The sequence below is a fragment of the Martes martes genome, assembly GCF_963455335.1.
Source record: "Martes martes genome assembly, chromosome: 9".
Taxonomy (NCBI): Eukaryota; Metazoa; Chordata; class Mammalia; order Carnivora; family Mustelidae; genus Martes; species Martes martes.
In genome coordinates this window covers 24,353,342-24,369,917 of record NC_137896.1, presented here as the reverse complement: position 1 = coordinate 24,369,917, position 16,576 = coordinate 24,353,342, and the positions used below count along the sequence as shown (strand labels likewise).

The 16,576-nt window shown below is 49.8% G+C and overlaps 1 protein-coding gene across 5 annotated transcripts in view; it reads right to left on the bottom strand.

The window, feature by feature from the left end:
- Positions 1-264: 264 nt before the first annotated feature.
- Positions 265-16,576, bottom strand: part of SNTA1 (syntrophin alpha 1) — a gene marked incomplete at its 5' end in the record, with an annotated part of 28,114 nt that continues 11,802 nt past the window's right edge. For 2 of the 5 annotated variants that reach the window (XM_080814399.1, XM_080814397.1), the window contains 6 exons: positions 265-899; positions 984-1,171; positions 1,867-2,063; positions 4,993-5,123; positions 5,266-5,473; positions 8,373-8,577. In XM_080814399.1, the coding sequence (XP_080670525.1) occupies positions 807-899; positions 984-1,171; positions 1,867-2,063; positions 4,993-5,123; positions 5,266-5,473; positions 8,373-8,577 (1,022 nt within the window). In that variant the 3' untranslated portion in view covers positions 265-806. Of the gene's footprint in view, positions 900-983; positions 1,172-1,834; positions 2,064-4,992; positions 5,124-5,265; positions 5,474-8,372; positions 8,578-16,576 lie in introns of all 5 variants that reach the window. The other 3 variants (XM_080814398.1, XM_080814400.1, XM_080814401.1) reach the window with 3 other exon arrangements.

The following is a 16,576-nucleotide window of genomic DNA, read 5'->3' as shown; positions in this document are numbered from 1 at the left end:
TTAAAAAGACCCTGAGTCAACAACATCCAAGCTTAGCCTCTCACATATTCCTGACCCACAGAACCTGGAAAATAATAAACTTCAAGCTGTTAGATTTGGGGGTAATTTGTCACACAATAATAGATAACAAATACACTTTCTTTATGGCCCTATGGTTAAAAGTCTGCTCTTCTCCAGGAAAAGAGCCCCAGTCCTGGGTCTGGTCCATCTTGGGACTACGGTGGCCACCAAAGAGTCCAGAGGCCAAGGCACAAACCACAAACACTAGGCCAGGCTGCCTATGTGCTCACAGGCTCTTTATTTATCCAAGAGGAAGGAGGAGAGAGGATGAAGAGAAAAACTGACGCCCCAGGTGGTGGAGCTGAGGGGAGAAATGAACAGAAAGGTTCCTCCTCTTTCTCTTGCCATGGACCCCAGGGAACTCCAGCTTCAGAGGAGGCCTCTGAGGATGGCTTAGGGGCCTCTAGGAGGCCCGGCAGTTGTTGTCTGGGGTCAGGATCCCCACAGGGGCACGTCCCAGGCTCGGAATGGCTTTTGTGTACACAAAATATCTCTCTGCAAAAGGCACTGGTGGGGGAATGGTGGGGCAGCTGGGAGGTTACCCCATCACAGGCAGGATCCACTGTGTCCTGAGTCCGGGTCCCAGTCCTAAGACCATCCCAGACTCCCTTAGAGGCTGGGGCTCCAATCTCTTATTCCTTTCCACTCCCTTCCCTCAGCCCAGTTGTGAGCAGGCAGTCAGCGGAGGGCCAGGTCAGGCCAGGTGGCAGACACCCTCTCTTCAGGGCGAGTGCTTCCAGTGGCCTCTAGGCCAAAAGCCCCAGGCGGGTGACTTTGGCCGAGAGGAAAGAGTGGATGATGAAGACCATGGTTTTGGGGCACGAGTGCAGGTCCAGCTGCTGCAGGGTGGATGGAAAGAAGGGTCAGGAGCCCCACCCAGCCTGGCTGCTGGGACAACACAGCCTCCCGCCCCCTCCACTCACAATCTCTCCTTCAGCACCCCCGAAGTCCAGGAAGAGGAGGCTGGCACCGTCATCCGAGGACATCTGCAGCTTCTCAAAGGGCTGTCGAAGCAGCACGGCTCGGGCCGCACCGGGCTCCGCCGCCCACAGTGTGAAGCCCTTGTCGATGTGCACAGAAAGGCTGCAGGGCCGGCCATTCCACGTGCAGGCTGGGGGGGAGGGGGCACGTGGGCACAGGCACAGCTGGCCCCTCAGAGACCATGAGCCCCGCAGCCGACCCTCGCTAGCAATGCCACAAATGGGGCTTGAGTACCACTCGGGACGGGGAGCTCACTGTCTGGTAGGCCATCTGTACATTCACCCCGCATGGAGTTGCCCCCATCCTCAAATACAGAAAAACAGGCTCTCGGAGAAACTCTACCCCACTTCAGGTCCCACGTCCATCAACACCAGAAGTAGAAAGGGAAGCTTAAACTCTGCCATGTTCGGAAGGCCCCCTCCCTCTCTCCCTATAAAGGTTATCAGGAGACCCACCAAGCATGGCCCTTGGAGACCTTAGAGACTCGTAGAATTGCCCAGTTAAATGTGAATTTCGGATAAGCAATGGATAATTTGGACATATTTACACTAAGAAAGTATTTGTTGTTTATCTGAAATTCACATTTAAGTTGGTGTCCTATGGTTTATCTGGCAACTGTACCCCAGGGGAATCACAAAGCTGGGGCAAGAAAACCCAGGGCAAAGAGTCTTACTACCCACTGGGGCACCTGCACATCCAAAAGAGAGAGCTCCTAGGGACCCCAAAGCCCACTTCATATCCCCCTCCCTACAGAAGGAAGTATGAATGCTTCTGGGGGTGAGAGGCTCATCACCAGAGAGGCACTCCCAGATCCGCCCAGCCCACCTGTAGACACCTCTTGCACACCCTCAGCAGCCCGGTGACAGCCATCCACCAGCTGGCGGGTCCAGGCGGCCAGCTCCTGCGGCGACTCCACGCTGAACAGGTGAGTGTCCACACCATGACGTGTGCCCGTGCGCAGGGCGAAAGAGAGCTCTGTATCGTAGGGCACCGAACCCTTGGAGGGACCTGAGTGCACCAGCCTAGGGGTGACGGGGGGAGTCGGTGGGGGGGGCGAAGTGTGATATCTCAGACAATGGGGAAATAGGCCATGGGGGTGGTGACCTGGGGAAGGGCCCCTGTGACTCCTTCACCACCTCATCAGTGAACAGGGCTTCCAGCTGCGCCCTGCAGACTCACGGGGCCCACCTCTTACCACCCTTCCCTTGCTCCCTCAACTCCGCCCATGCTAGTGTCTTCAAACACGCAGAGCACATTCTTGCCTCAGCACATCTGCACAGGCTGTTCCCTCTGTCAAGGGCACTCTTCCCTGATGACCTGCATGGCTTCCTCCCTCACTCCCTTCAGATCTTTGCTCAAATGTCATCACTGAGAAGCCTTCCCCGACCTCCCTGTCTAAAATAGCACCCCTGGTGGTGCCTGGGTGGCTCAGTGCGTTAAAGCCTCTGCCTTCGGCTCAGATCATGATCTCAGGGTCCTGGGATCGAGCCCCGCATCGGGCTCTCTGCTTAGCGGGGAGCCTGCTTCCCTTCCTCTCTCTCTGCCTACTTGTGATCTCTGTCTGTCATATGAATAAGTAAAATCTTTAAAAAAAATAAAATAAAATAAAATAGCACCCCTGGCACTCACTAGCCTTACTTTTCATCATCAGAACCAGAAATTATACTTATTCTTTATTTGCTCCACTTGGTTTTCGATTGTCTTTTTCGCTAGAATATCATCTAGGATACAAATTTTTGTCTAACTGGTTCACCACTCTCTTCTCAGCAATTAAAGCAATGCCTGGCATGTAGTAGGTGTTCAATAAACATTTGTGACCTGAATTAATGAGTCCCTTGATTAGTTTGGCAATCCATGACCTGCTTATTCCTGGTAGACATCTGGCTCCTGACCCATGGGCTGGAGCCCCATCCAGGGGAAGAGATATGAGCAGCAATGGCCCAGGCACTTGGTTTGATTCCCACTTGCTGTGTTTACCTAGGGTAACTCACTCCCCCTCTCTGGGCAACAGACGCAGAGTTCTGGCCCCTAGCCCTCTTTGCTCCTCACTCCACACACTCTCTCATAACTTCAGCTACCCACTAGAGCTGCTGCTGACACCCAGTTTCCCATTTTCGAGCCTGGAACTATATACCCACAACTCCCCAAGATTCCCATCCAAACTCCCTATCCGTCCCCCACTCAACTCAGCAACTTGCTCCAGCCTCCCCCTTTTGCACTCCCACCCCTAGTCCCACTGCTCATCCAGACACAAGCTCCAAACCTCCCATTCATCCATTCATCTTGGACACCTCCCTCACCCTCCCCATCTGGCAAGCACTAAACCCAGTTAATTTTACCACCCATGTGTTTTCCAATGCAAATGCGGCCTTTCTTCTCCATCTGCTGCCTCCACCCACCTCCACCATCTCTCCTGCATGACTGCACCAGCCTCCCAGTTTCCATCCTGCCCCCTCCAATGCATTTCCCATGTGGCAGCCACAGGAATTCTTCTAAAACTCAACCCAAGTCAGGGCACCTGGGTGGCTCAGTCGGGTAAGCACCAGACTCTTGATTCCGGCTCAGGTCATGATCTCAGGGTTGTGAGATCAAACCCCGCTTCAGGTTCCGCATTCAACAGGGAGTCTGCTTCGGATTCTCTCTCTCCTTCTCCCTCTCCTTTTGCACAACACCCCCACCGATTGCTCTTATTGTCTCTCTAAAATAAATAAATAAAGGGGGACCATGGTGGCTCAGTCAGCTGAGTGTCTGCCTTCTGCTCAGGTCATGATCTCAGGAATAGAGCCTCTGCATGGGGCTCCTTGCTCATCGGGGTATCAGATACCTGGCAGGGGGGAAGGGGGAGGTGGTCTGCTTCTCCCTCTCCCTCTGCCCCTCTCCTCCTCCTGCTCTCTCTTGCATTCTCTGTCTCTCTCATAAATAAATAAAATCTTTAAAAATTAAAATAAATCTTTTTTTAAAAAGCTTAAAAATAGGGGTGCCTGGGTGACTCAGTGGGTTAAAGCCTCTGCCTTCGGCTCAGGTCATGATCCCAGGGTCCTGGGATCGAGCCCCGCATGGGGCTCTCTGTTCCGCTGGGAGCCTGCTTCCTCCTCTCTCTCTGCCTGCCTCTCTGCCTCGTTGTGATTTCTCTCTGTCAAATAAATAAAATATTTTTTAAAAAAGCTTAAAAATATTTTTTTAATTGAACATACACACACACACACACACACACACACACACACACACACACACAAACACCTCACCTCACTCCCAGGCTAAAACCCTTCCACTGGGCCACAACTCTTAAGATAAAGCTACTTGCATTCCTTAACCAGGCAAGAGAGTTTCCACAAGATCAGACCCTGCCAGCTCCCTGCCTCGTTTCTCTCCATTTCCTGTATAGAGTCTACATCCCGCTTACAGCACACTTGGAGCTCCATGAACACCCTGTAGCCCTTAATACTTCTGTAACTTTGACCATGTTGTTCTCTCTGTGTAAGATGCTCTTCCACTCTTTCTGAAATAGCAAACTTCTACTTGTCTGACAAAGCCCAGCTCAATAGTACCTCCTGCTAAAGCCTTGCCCATCAGACCAGGCAGAGTGAAGGGGTTCCTAAACTCTGTGCTATGGAGGCTGTTCCTAGAGCAGCCTCCCCCACCAGACTGGGTACTCCCTCAGGGCAGACTGTTGGGATCAGCTCCCTGTCCCCTGAACCATGCTGCACAGATTGGGGCAGAGTAGGTGTCAATCAGTGAGTGATTAGTGGGACCTCGCATCCTTCTCTTGCAAGCCCCCATTTTACAGATAAAGAAACTAAGGCCCAGACAACATAGAGACTTGCTTCAAGTCACCTGGCAAATAACCCAGGGCAGAATGAGGCTGGAATCCCCCAGCTCTTAGGCCCATGGAGAGCATCACCCCCACCCAACCTCTGGGTGAGACAGGCACCCCTGCCTGCCCATGGATACCTGGTGGCAATGAGGGGGGCCGTACGGGCTGGCTGGCTCAGAGCCTCACGGGTCTGGGGTAGATGGCAGTAGAGAAGCAGCTCCTTCTCCGTCAGCAAGGCCAGGATGGGTGCTGTGCCCCCACTGGGCAGCTGCAGGGGGCAAGGCAACAGTGAGGAGGGGCAGGGAGGGGAGCGGTCAGAGGGCCAGGATGGAGTGGGATGGTGCCCAGGAATGTGGTTAGCTCCGGGGGAGGGGTAAAGGTGGGGGACTGAGGCCTGGCCCAGCAGGCACCTGCTCAGTCAGCCAGCCGATATGCTTGATGTCCTGGCTCCCAGCTGTGCTGGTGGCCGCCAGCAGCGCCTGCAGCTCGTCCTTGACCCAAGGCATCAGAGTGTTGACCTGGGCCTGGATAGCAGCTGCCCACGACTTTGCACTAGCCTCGTCCTTGGCCCTCAGGAAGAGGGTGTCTTGGCCATCTGCTGAACAGATCTCCAGATACCTGCAGGCACAAACAGAGGGGAGGGGAGGACCAGCCTGTTGGGCTGCAGCTGCCCAACCTTGATACCTGGCCCCAAACCCCATTCTCCGCAAAACCAGGAGAAACCGCAGGGTACCCGAGAGATGGTGGGGAGTGACACTCCCTGCGGGGGCTCCAGCCACAAGTGGGCTTCGTAGGGCCTAGGGACAAGAGACTATGACACATACACACACAGGCATATACATACAAATTAAACACATATGCAAACATGTGTGATAGGAGCCAAAATCACTGCATGAGGATTCATGATCTTACTTTTTTTCTCCTGGTTTCTAAGGAGAAGGATTCTCCCTCTGAGCCAGCTCCCGGCTCCTCCCTTGTGGCACAGGATGCAAGTAATAAACTAACGGGGGCGGGGGTAGGGGGAGAGCGTGGAAACTGAGAGGCCAAGTCAGTCTGCATAAAAAGAGCTGGAGGAGTGGAGAACGGAGAAGGGAGGGAGAAAAAAAGCCATGTGGACAATTGTGGGGGAAGGGTTTCCGGGAGGTACCGAGAGGAGCAGTGACAGGGAAAGGATTTTAAAATGTTATGTTTGAACCGAGAAAGATTCGCTCCTCTTTGCCCTTTCTGTCACAGATGAAGTGAGACAGAACCTGGAGAATGGTTCACACGATACCCATTCCAACCCCCTTCTCCTTTGCCTCCCTCTACTGCAGAACTAGGAAGCGAAGCACCTGAATTCCCACCTCCCTTGCAGCTAGGGCTGGCCACCAGGTCCAACCACGAGACATAGACAGAAGTCTCTGGCGAGGACGTCCTCTCCCAACTGAAGGGAAAGCTTCCCTAGATGGGGTGGATACTCCCCAAAGATGGCTTCCACCAAATCCATCCCTCCCTGTCCACACAGTCCACGTTTCTCAACAAGAGGTGAAGTTTCTTTCTCTTCTCCTTGACCTTGTAATTTGGTTTGACAAATAAAATGTGATACAAGTGACATTCTGGCATTCCCAAGCCACCACGAAGTCCAAGTACCCTGCGACCAACTAGCCCGAGAGGGAGAACAAACAAGGCACATAGAAAGGCCTTAACGGAAGAGGACTGCTTCGCCAGCCCCTGGCTGCTCCAACTATTCTAGCTGAGGCAGCAGCCATGGGGGCGAAGCAGCCATCTTGTACTTCCAGCCCCCGCAGACGCCACAAAAAGCAGAACTGGCCAGCCGAGCCAGCTCGGATTATAGATTTATAAGAAATAATGAACTGTTATCTTTCAAGACACTATATTTTAGGATGGTTTGTTATGCGGCAAAGGAACAAAATGCCAGGAGAAAAGCTCCTTTGCCTTTTGCCTTCTTCCTGCCTGGAGTACGGACACAGGCTTCAAGGCACAACCACCACTCCCCACCTCCAAGAAGAAAATACACAATGAAAATGGCAGAGGAAGAAGCTAGAAGCTTGATTCATGAAGGGCATTCTTGAGGAGCGATAAAAGCCTAATTAGCTGATCTTGAACCGTTTCTCAAACATGTGGAAAAGTAAACCCGCCCTTTATTTTAGCCATTGCTTACTGGACTTCCTGATACTAGCAGCCCAGTGTGATCCTAACACTTGGTAAAAGTGTGAAATATTTTTCATTACAGTTTCGTTATCAGATCGTATTCCTTTGACTGGGATATTTAGCGCTGATAAGGAACCACAGGTATATCCAAGTTATCTGTGTTACACACGTGCCCATGGTCAAGCACGCGCGTACACACATACACACATGTAGATATTAACATAAACATATACAAACACATAGGCACAAATCTACACCCACACCCATGCAAACGCTCATATATGCACACAAACGCTTGCATTTACATGTCCACTCCACGTGAACAAACAGAAAACACGTAAACACACATACTTCGGGTGATGTCTGGGATCAGGCTGGGAACCACAATTTACCTAATGTTCGGTAAGTCTCGGGAAAGACTAATACCACCTCGCCTTCATCCAACACAAAAGGCCCCTTTGATGGAAAACCTTAAGTGACCTGTGAATCACCAGCTCTTGCCTCGTGGGGGCAGGCTGGAGCTGGGATAGCGGGTAGGGCTAGGCCATCTGGACGCTGAACCTCCAGGCCAACGTTGGGTGTCAGCCGGCATGGAACCTCAGCTGTAACTAGGACCCACAGCACAAGCCTTTTATGCTCACGCTATGTAAACACCACCCCCAATCCTGCATACCCCACTTGGTCAACATATTCTCCAGTCAATCGCCACCATCCCTCAGGCACCTGCAGTTTCTAAAGCAGAGAGGGCTACTGCGAATGAGGCAAGTTCCATCCCTTCCTGGGTGTGATCTTGGGCAGGTTACTGCCTCTCTCTGTCCTCATCTAAAAATGGGGCTGAAATAATGGACCTTTGCTCGTAGGGGTGCTGTGAAAGTTAAATTAAATTGTGCATGGTAAACACTCAATAATGTTGGCTCTTATCAATCTTACCATCAGTGAACTGGTAAGGGCTGCCCATATGTGAAGGACAGTAACTTTCCACTGCTCTGACACGAATGTTGCTGGACATCTACGAACCTCAGCAGAGTTAGAAGAGACTTGAGGGGATCACTGAGTCTGGAAACTTTATTTTCCAGCGGGGAATCTAAAGGTCAGTGAGGAAAAGGGACTAGTTCAAGGAGAACCAGGACTGGACCCCAGGGCTCTTCTACGGTCCAAGCTCCTTCTCAGATGTGAGCTGTTCAGAGGAAAAAGAGAGACCCAAGCGTACCATCATCCTCTTCACTCTTACACCCATTCAACAAACAAACATTTCTTAAGCCCTATTATGTTCAGGCATTGTGCTGGTCACTTGCAACACACAGCCATCTTTCCTTCGGCCCCACCACTCATATCTGCCTGTATTGCCCCCCAACCCCAGACTTACCTGGGCTCTGGGTCACTGGGGGTGCACCTCCTCGAGACATATGCCATCTTCAAGGACACGCGTTTGGCATCACTGAGGTCCCGGGGTGAGGGGCCAGGGGAAGATGGCTGTCGCTGAAGAGGTGAAGCAGGAGGCGAGTCCCAGCCAACCGAGGTCCCGCTGGCAGAGTTCTTAAAATATGGTGAGACCTCCTTCATGTACTTGACTGGTCAGAGGACAGGTCAGCAGTTACTGTCGTGACATGGGCTCCCATGCAGCACACATCACAGCTGTCACTAATTCATAAGAGTTTAATTTATGTCCCATATCACTATCCTCCTCTAGGTTAAAGTCTCTGACAGGGCAGCGTGGTAGAAAATACTGGATGCCAACATCCACGCTCTCCTGTTTCCCTTGGCTTACAGAACCACGCCCATGCCGCCTGGAAGAAAAACCACACTTCCCAGCCTCCTTTGCAGCTAGGTGTGGTCACATGACTAAGTAGAAGTGTTTGGACCTTTGGGATGGCCGCTTAAAGGGACTCGACAACAGCCACCACAAGGCGATGAAAGAGCACTGAGACAGGAGTCATGAGGTGGGACTGCTCTTCCACTGACCCATTGTTTGCCTCTATTTCTTCAGCCTTCTCATCTGCAAGGAGGAGGCATGGAATGACATAGTCCTACGGGACCAGCTGCCAATTGTCCTCCAAGATAGAGATAGCCTTCCAGCTTGAGACCCTTTTCCAGGCTCCCTTATAGCTATGAGTGCTTATGTGACCAAGTCTGGCCAATAGGATGAGAGCAGAAGGGATGTGTGCCGCTGCCAAGGTCTGCGTATTAAAGAGGCATGCCCTTCCTTTCCTCCTCTTTTCCCCTGACAGGGTTGAGCTGGCTGGAACACAGACTGGTTAAGCGCCATCTTGACCATGAGATCATGAGCCACAGTCTAAGGAAGGCTGACCAACAAAACAGAAATAAATGGATGCTGACACTTTGGAGATGCCACGTCAGACATGGTCTGTTTCCTAAGAAAGCAAGGATTTCTATTATATATATTTATAAAAGATATAATAGAGAGAGAGAGAGAGGGAGAGCACACAAGTAGGGGAGGAGCAGAGGAGAAGGGAGAGGAACAAGCAGACTCTGCTCTGAGTGCAGAGCCCTATGCAGGCTTAGATCCCAGGACCCTGAGGTCATGACCTGAGCCAAAACTAAGAGTCAGATGTTCAACTGACTGAGCCACCCAGGTGCCCCAGGACTTCTATTATATTTAAGCCACAGTATTTTATGGATCTCCTATTACGATAGCATAGACGCTCTTGTACCCTAACCGATATAGACGCTTTTAGCTCTGACCAAACATCATTGAGTAAGTATAGCAGGACACCTTTTAGAACAGCACTGTCCAACAGAGTTTTCTGCACTTAGTGCAGTAGCCACTAGCCACATGTGGCTTTTGAGCACTTGAAATGTAGCTAGTATAAATGAGGAACTGAATTTTTATTTTATTTTATTTTAAAGATTTATTTATTCAACAGACAGAGATCACAAGTAAGCAGAGAGGCAGGTGGGAGGAGTTGGGGGGGGGAGCAGGCTCCCTGATGAGCACAAAGCCCGATGAGGGGCTCCATCCCTAGGACCCTGAGATCATGACCAGAGCCGAACGCAGAGGCTTAACCCACTGAGCCACCCAGGTGCCCCTGAATTTTTATTTTTATTTAATCTTAATTACTTTAAAATTAAATTCAGTTAGGCACTTGGAGCCAGTGGTGACCACAATGAAGTTCTAGAATAACAGCCTAGATCTACTTCTCTGCCCAACTGACCCATGAATTCATGTTCTGCTATGTGATCCTGCCCTTCCGGCTATGCTAGCTGGACCAAGATGAGCTCCTGACCCACAGTAGGCTCCCGAACATGAGACTGGGAGAGATTCCAGACTGGTGTCTTGAACAAACACGAATGCTACGGGGGCAACCACCTTCTGCAGTGGGGACAGAGAAGAGGAGGAAGCTGGTTTGTAGAGAGAATTAGTGGAGATACATGTTGAGAGCTAGAGGGAAGGTGCTGTCGATCACCTGCTAAAGCTCCAGTTTCTGATACTCGTCCTTTAGAAAGTCGAACTGCCGTGCTCGCTTCGGCAGCACATATACTAGAAAGTCGAACTGACATCCCAACAGGAGTTATGATATTTGAAACCAAAACAGTCTTGACTGGGGCCTGGACCCGTGCCTTTTTAGAAAAGGAAGATCTCACTAACAATGGCAGCTGGAGGTGAAAGGCAATATGATGACAAGTTTGATCTGAGACGAGCCTGATAGGAGTACAGATTTAGAAACAAGTCGGTTTTCCCGAGTACCTACCATGTACCAGGTATGGGACTGGCCTTAGGCAGGACTGGGATGGTAAACATATGCACTTCTTTATCCCTTGCTCATGGAAGACATCATAAATCAATCATAGTATTCTATGGCATGCATTACCCAGCCACTAAGTCTGATTGGTAATAAAATATTTTGATCATTCTTGCTATATTTATTAGAGGTGCCTGACTGGCTCAGTTGGTAGAGCATGTCTCTTGATCTCAGGGTCATGAGCCCCACGCTGGGCCTGGAGCCTATAAAAATTTTTTTAAAAATAGAATAAAATATAAAATGCTATTTAAAAAAGCAATCTAAAGGTAGGCAATTTTAGGATTGGTTCAGCGACTCAATGACATTGAATTCAGGGTAGGCCTCTCTGCCAGTCTCTTGGCCTTCCCCTCATGACCATAAGATGACTGCCACAGCTCAAACCAATCATTCCTTACGTGACAAAACCCAAAGCAGGGAGGTGATAGGCAGAACAAAGGGCTTTCTCCTCAAAACTCCTTATCAGAGAGGTAAATATTCCCGTGAAGATTTACATCTCATTGGCCTGACTGGGCTCCATGCCCACTTCTAGAAAAATCATTAGTGAAAGGGAATCGTCATGACTTAGATCATATTTCCACCCAATAAAATCAGCATTCTGTTAGCAACAAAGAAGGGGAAGTAGTTGGAAGGCAGGCAACCAACACTGTCTGCCACATCTGCCCTAGCATCTGAACTGTTTCCAATTCTGATGAGCAGCAGTCTCCTCATCCCTAAAATCAGCTACTGGGAAGACACTGTGTATGTCATAGTGGTTAAAAGACTTACCCAAGTACTGGTCTCTCTTCTCCTAGCTATTCTGTCCCCTCTGCTGCCCTACTAAGGGGTGCTTATGCCTACTAATCCTTGGGCAGCCTCCCTTCCTCTCCCTTCAACTACCATGCCCTCATGGCCATCTGACTTGCTAACCATCTGACTTTTGCAGTCAAAGACTAACCAGTATGTTCTGCCTGTGAGCAAACAAACCAGGAAGCGGTGAGGAAGCAGTTACTGGCCCAGCTCCCTGGAAAAGCCAGATAAGAAGCTATTTCTATCACAGAAGACTGTCCCTCAGGCTCAGACAGGATCCAAGGCAAACAGCAGTGGAAGTGAGAGGGAGTTACAAACCCTACTAGGGTTGGAAGAGCAATTAAGCTGAAAACAAGAGCAGGTTTTCTTGAAAGAATTTAGTCTAGGTCTGAAGTTTGGGAACTAGGACTAAAAATGACTCAATGACTCATCCTCATCGTTGCAGCAATGACTTATCCCAGAACTGACTATTGGATTATGTCTCAAGGGGCAATGGAGGTGGGACACATTACAGCCTAACTAATAGCCAAACCATCCCCCCCCACCTTTTCTCATTGCTAACAGAATCCTGAGCCCCACAGATTGGGCTTCTTCCCAAACAAGGAAGAAAATCATGATTGGTCAAAGCTAACCATGAACCTTCCATCCCTCTTCCTTGTGATTGGTTTAGAAAGGGGCAGACGATACAATTCTGGCCAATGAGAACTGAAGGAAAGTACACTCCCTTCCCTTTCTCTCCTCTCTCTCTAGCCTTTATAAGCTGCTGGGAGGGGGTTGGTCCTAGAGCAATGATAGTCACTTTTTGAGCAAAAGGATTGGGGTCAACACATTGAGGATGGTGAGGCCTTAAACTAATGTACCCTGTAGCCAAGCTGCTTTTAGGTTTTCTGGGGAAAACTCATTTCCTTCACTGTCTAAACCCCTTTGAATTGAGTTCCTCTTACTTGTGGACAAAAGCTTCCTGATTAACACAGCCTTCCCACCCCCCATCCTGTATGGGGAGGGGAAATACAACTCATACCTGCTGTCACTAGCCACACCCCTCCCCTGCACAAAGTCCTGCTCTGGCTCCCCTGCACCTTTTCATCAAAATCCAAGGCTCTCTAGGACCTGAGCCCTGCCTACCTCTCTGGCTTCACCTCCTGCCGCATCCCTAATCTCACCCTCTAGTCTAATGGTCCTGGCCTCTTCAGAGATCTCAGAAGGGGTATGAGTTTCCAAACTTGCACTCTTTTGAAAACATTCTCTCTGCACAGAATGCTCTTAGTACACAGTTTTGTTTTGTTTTGTTTTGTTTAAGATTTTATTTAGTTATTTGAGAGACAAGAGTGTGTGCGTGTGTGTGTGTGTGTGTGTGTGCGTGCGCGCGTGCGTGCTAGATGGGGGGGTGGCTGAGGGAGAGGGAGAAATAATTTCAAGCAGACTCTGTGCTGAGGGTCAAGCCTGACTCAGGGCTCAATCTCACCACTCTGAGATCATGACCTGACCAAAATTAAGAGTTAGATGCCTAACTGACTGAGCCACCCAGGCACCTCAGTACATAGCATAGATTTACAAATCTTGGATTTGTATACCAGCTCCAGTGCTGTCTGGCTACGTGACCAAGGACAAGGAAATTCACTTGCCTGGGCCTTGTTCTGCAAGTCGATAAAAGAGGAATAACAATATCTCCCCCAGAGAGATATTAGAATTAAATAAGATGATATAAAACATGTGGCAGAGGTAAGGGACTCAAGAAATATGAGTTTCTTACCTACCAGCCACCCCTGCCCTTCTTAGAACTCTGCTGAGACTTCGTATGCTGGGGCTCTCTCTCACCAAAATGGGAGCTCCTAGAGGATAGAAAATGGACTGGAGTTGAACTAGGAGTCAGTGTTCTGTAAATGGAGAAATGAATGCCAAGGTATGACAGGTTCATTCAGGAGACAGAAGGTGCCACAGCCCAGCCCAGTTCCATCACCCCTCTAGGAAGTTTTCCCAGATGCCCACTCTGGATCCACTATACCCGTCACTTCTGCAGTCCCCTACACCCCACTCTCCTATGTGTCTGTGTGGGAGTCTGTGTCCCCCAATAGGCTGGGAGCACTGTGAGGGCATGGACCTCATCTGACTCATCTCTGTGTCCCTAGAATCCAGCAAGGATCTCCTATGCTACATGCTTGGCAAATGAACATTTGTCAACTTTGGAAGCCAGAGAAACTACTTAGAGCCCCTGCTCACCCAGGCTGTCCTGGAACTGGGTCCTCCTTCTCCTTTCCCACAGAAACATACTATAAATGGACAGCACACAAGCCGATGTCCAAAACAGGGCTTGGGTTTCACAAACCAATTGGCTTGTCCCAGAGTGGGGGTGGGGTTCAGGGGGCCCCAGAATGTGGCCATAAATAGCCCAGCTCAGAGGCCTCCTCCCTGCTCTGATTTCTGCCTGAGTCACCCGCCCAGGCAGGGTGGGGCTAGCCAAAGGCAGTGGCCTGAGGGCTGATGGCCCTGTGGTCAGCATTCTTGAGACTCCAAAGATAAGCCCAGCTGGTATCCACACCCTCCCCAGCCAAGCCCCGACCCAGGAGCCTGGTAAAGCAGTGACACTTGGATCCTTCCTACTCAGGGAAGCTAAGACACACAAACATAGGACACCCTGCCCCTTCCAGAGGCCCCCGTTCCCTTATAGCTCTGCCAAGAAGAGACAGGACCCAGGCCTGGCCCCAAGGATCCAGGAAAAAGACTCCCCCAGGAACACAAGGAACCGAAACAGGGCAGGATCATTCACCTGGCCCAGGACAATTGGGAGGAGCAAATGTGCTGCAGAGAGAAGGGGACACATCCGTTTTAGCTCAACCAGTATCCCCAGTACTTATCCCAGTGTTCACTAAGGCTTGTGACTGAACGTCCTAGCTTTGAGTCTTGACTGAAGCCTGTCCTCTAAGCTCAAGCTGTCCCTTGTCTGTTCAGTGGGCACTCACCTACTTGGCCCTGGCCGAAATCACGTGATCTAAGACCCAATTGTTTAATAGGCTAGAGCCTCTCTCCTCCAGCCAAAATGTCAGTTCCATGAGAGCAGGGACGTGCTTTCTTATGCACTAGGGTACCCCAGAATCTAGTTTAGTACCTGATATATATACTAGGTAATCAATAAGTATGAAATTTGTTCAATAAATGAATTTAGACAGACCTGGAACTTCTCATTTTGGAGAGTGGGGGCTCTGGAGTGAGGCAGGTTTGGGTATAACTTCTTTGCTCGGTGACCTTGGACAAGTGACTTGACTTCTGTGACCCTCTATTTCTTCATCTTTAAAGATTTTTAAATTTTATTTTTTTTAGAGAGAATGAGAGGGAGAGATCATGTGCAAGCAGGGCAGAGGGAAGGAGAAGGAGGGAAAGAGGAGGAGGAGAGAGAGAATCTCAAGCAGACTCTGTGCTGAGCCCAGAGAACAACACGGGGCTTGATCCCATGACCCTGAGATCATGACCTGAGCAGAAATCAAGAGTCCACTGCTTAACCGACTGAGCCATCCAGGTGCCCCAAATTCTCCATCTTATAACAGGAGTAAAATAGATCCATTTCTCATGGTACTGAGACTCAATACCAGTAAAGCACTTTGCCCTGCCTAGCATAGACTAAGTCTTCAATAAACTGCCTTGTTTATTCTTGTTATTCTTCCTGCTCTTCTTAGTATGACTATCTAAGGGGATAGGCCCAGGAAACAGTGGTAGGCAAAGTTTTCAGTCCAGGCTCTGTCACCCGCTCTCTGGCTTTGGCAGTCCCAAGGTCTCTCTGCCTCATTTTCCTTGCCTGTATGATGGGCACTGATGCACCAGCTCTCTGAGTAGGTATTGTGAAGCTTCAAGTTGAGGCTGCCCACCTGCTCGCCAAGGATGGTCTGGAGAGGATGTGGGATTCTAACAGGCTCTGGAAGGGGCGACCTTTAAGGTTCTGCTGGTCTAGCAAGGCTGGGTTATAAATAGTTCCCAGCCCCTGGCAGGCCCTACATCAGGCCTGACCAACAGAGCCTGCGTTGCTACACTCTGGGGCATGACAATCTCACCTTACCACACCCTCGTGCAGTACAGCAGATGCCATCTGTCAAGATCCTAAAGGCAAGTGAACCCTTTGACCTAACAACACCCTATGCAGGAACCCCGCTTCAGATAAATGCTCACAGGTCCACGGAGAGGTCACAGCACCACTGCCTATGATGCAAAAGGCTAATAACAACTTGAATGTCCACGAGTAGGGGCTGCTAGGTATAAGATGGGAGCTCTCTGACTAGCAGACCACTCAGTCTTGTTCAGAGCTATATCTATGGCACTGACATCAAGTCCTAGTGCAGAGCAGGGGATCAGTAAATACTTGTTAAATAAATATACGAATCCCAATAAAGGGATATTATACTACCACCAAAAATAATGAGACAGAGTTACATGCACTGAGTTGGAAATAGGTCTTCAACTTGCTAAATGATTAAAACAAAAATGGAAACTTTCAGAAAGTGTAAAAATATCAACTGCGGTTATCTCTACAATAAGATCATTGCTTGGGGCACCTGGGTGGCTCAGTCGGTTAAGTGTCTGACTTCAACTCAGGTCACGATCTCAGGGTCCTGGGATGGAGCTCCATATTGGGCTCCCTGCTCAGCAGGAAGCCAGCTTCTCCTTCTCCCTCTGCCCTTCCCCCCACCCCCCTTGTGCACTCTCTCTGTCTCAAATAAATAAAATCTTAAAAAAAAGAAGAAGAGGGGCACGTGGGTGGCTCAGTCGGCTGAGCGTCTGCCTTCAGCTCGGGTCATGATCCCAGGGTCCTGGGATCAAGTCCTGCATCGGGCTCCCTGCTCAGTGGGGAGCCTGCTTCCCCCTCTCCCTCGGCCTGCCTCTCGCCTACCTGTGCTCTTTCTCCCTCTGTCAAATAAATAAATAAAATCTTTAAAAAAAAAAAAAAAAGAAGAAGAAGAAGAAAAAGAAGATGAAGAAGATAATTGCTTTACATTCTCCTCGGGTTTTTTATATTTTACTTTTTTACATTTTTTAA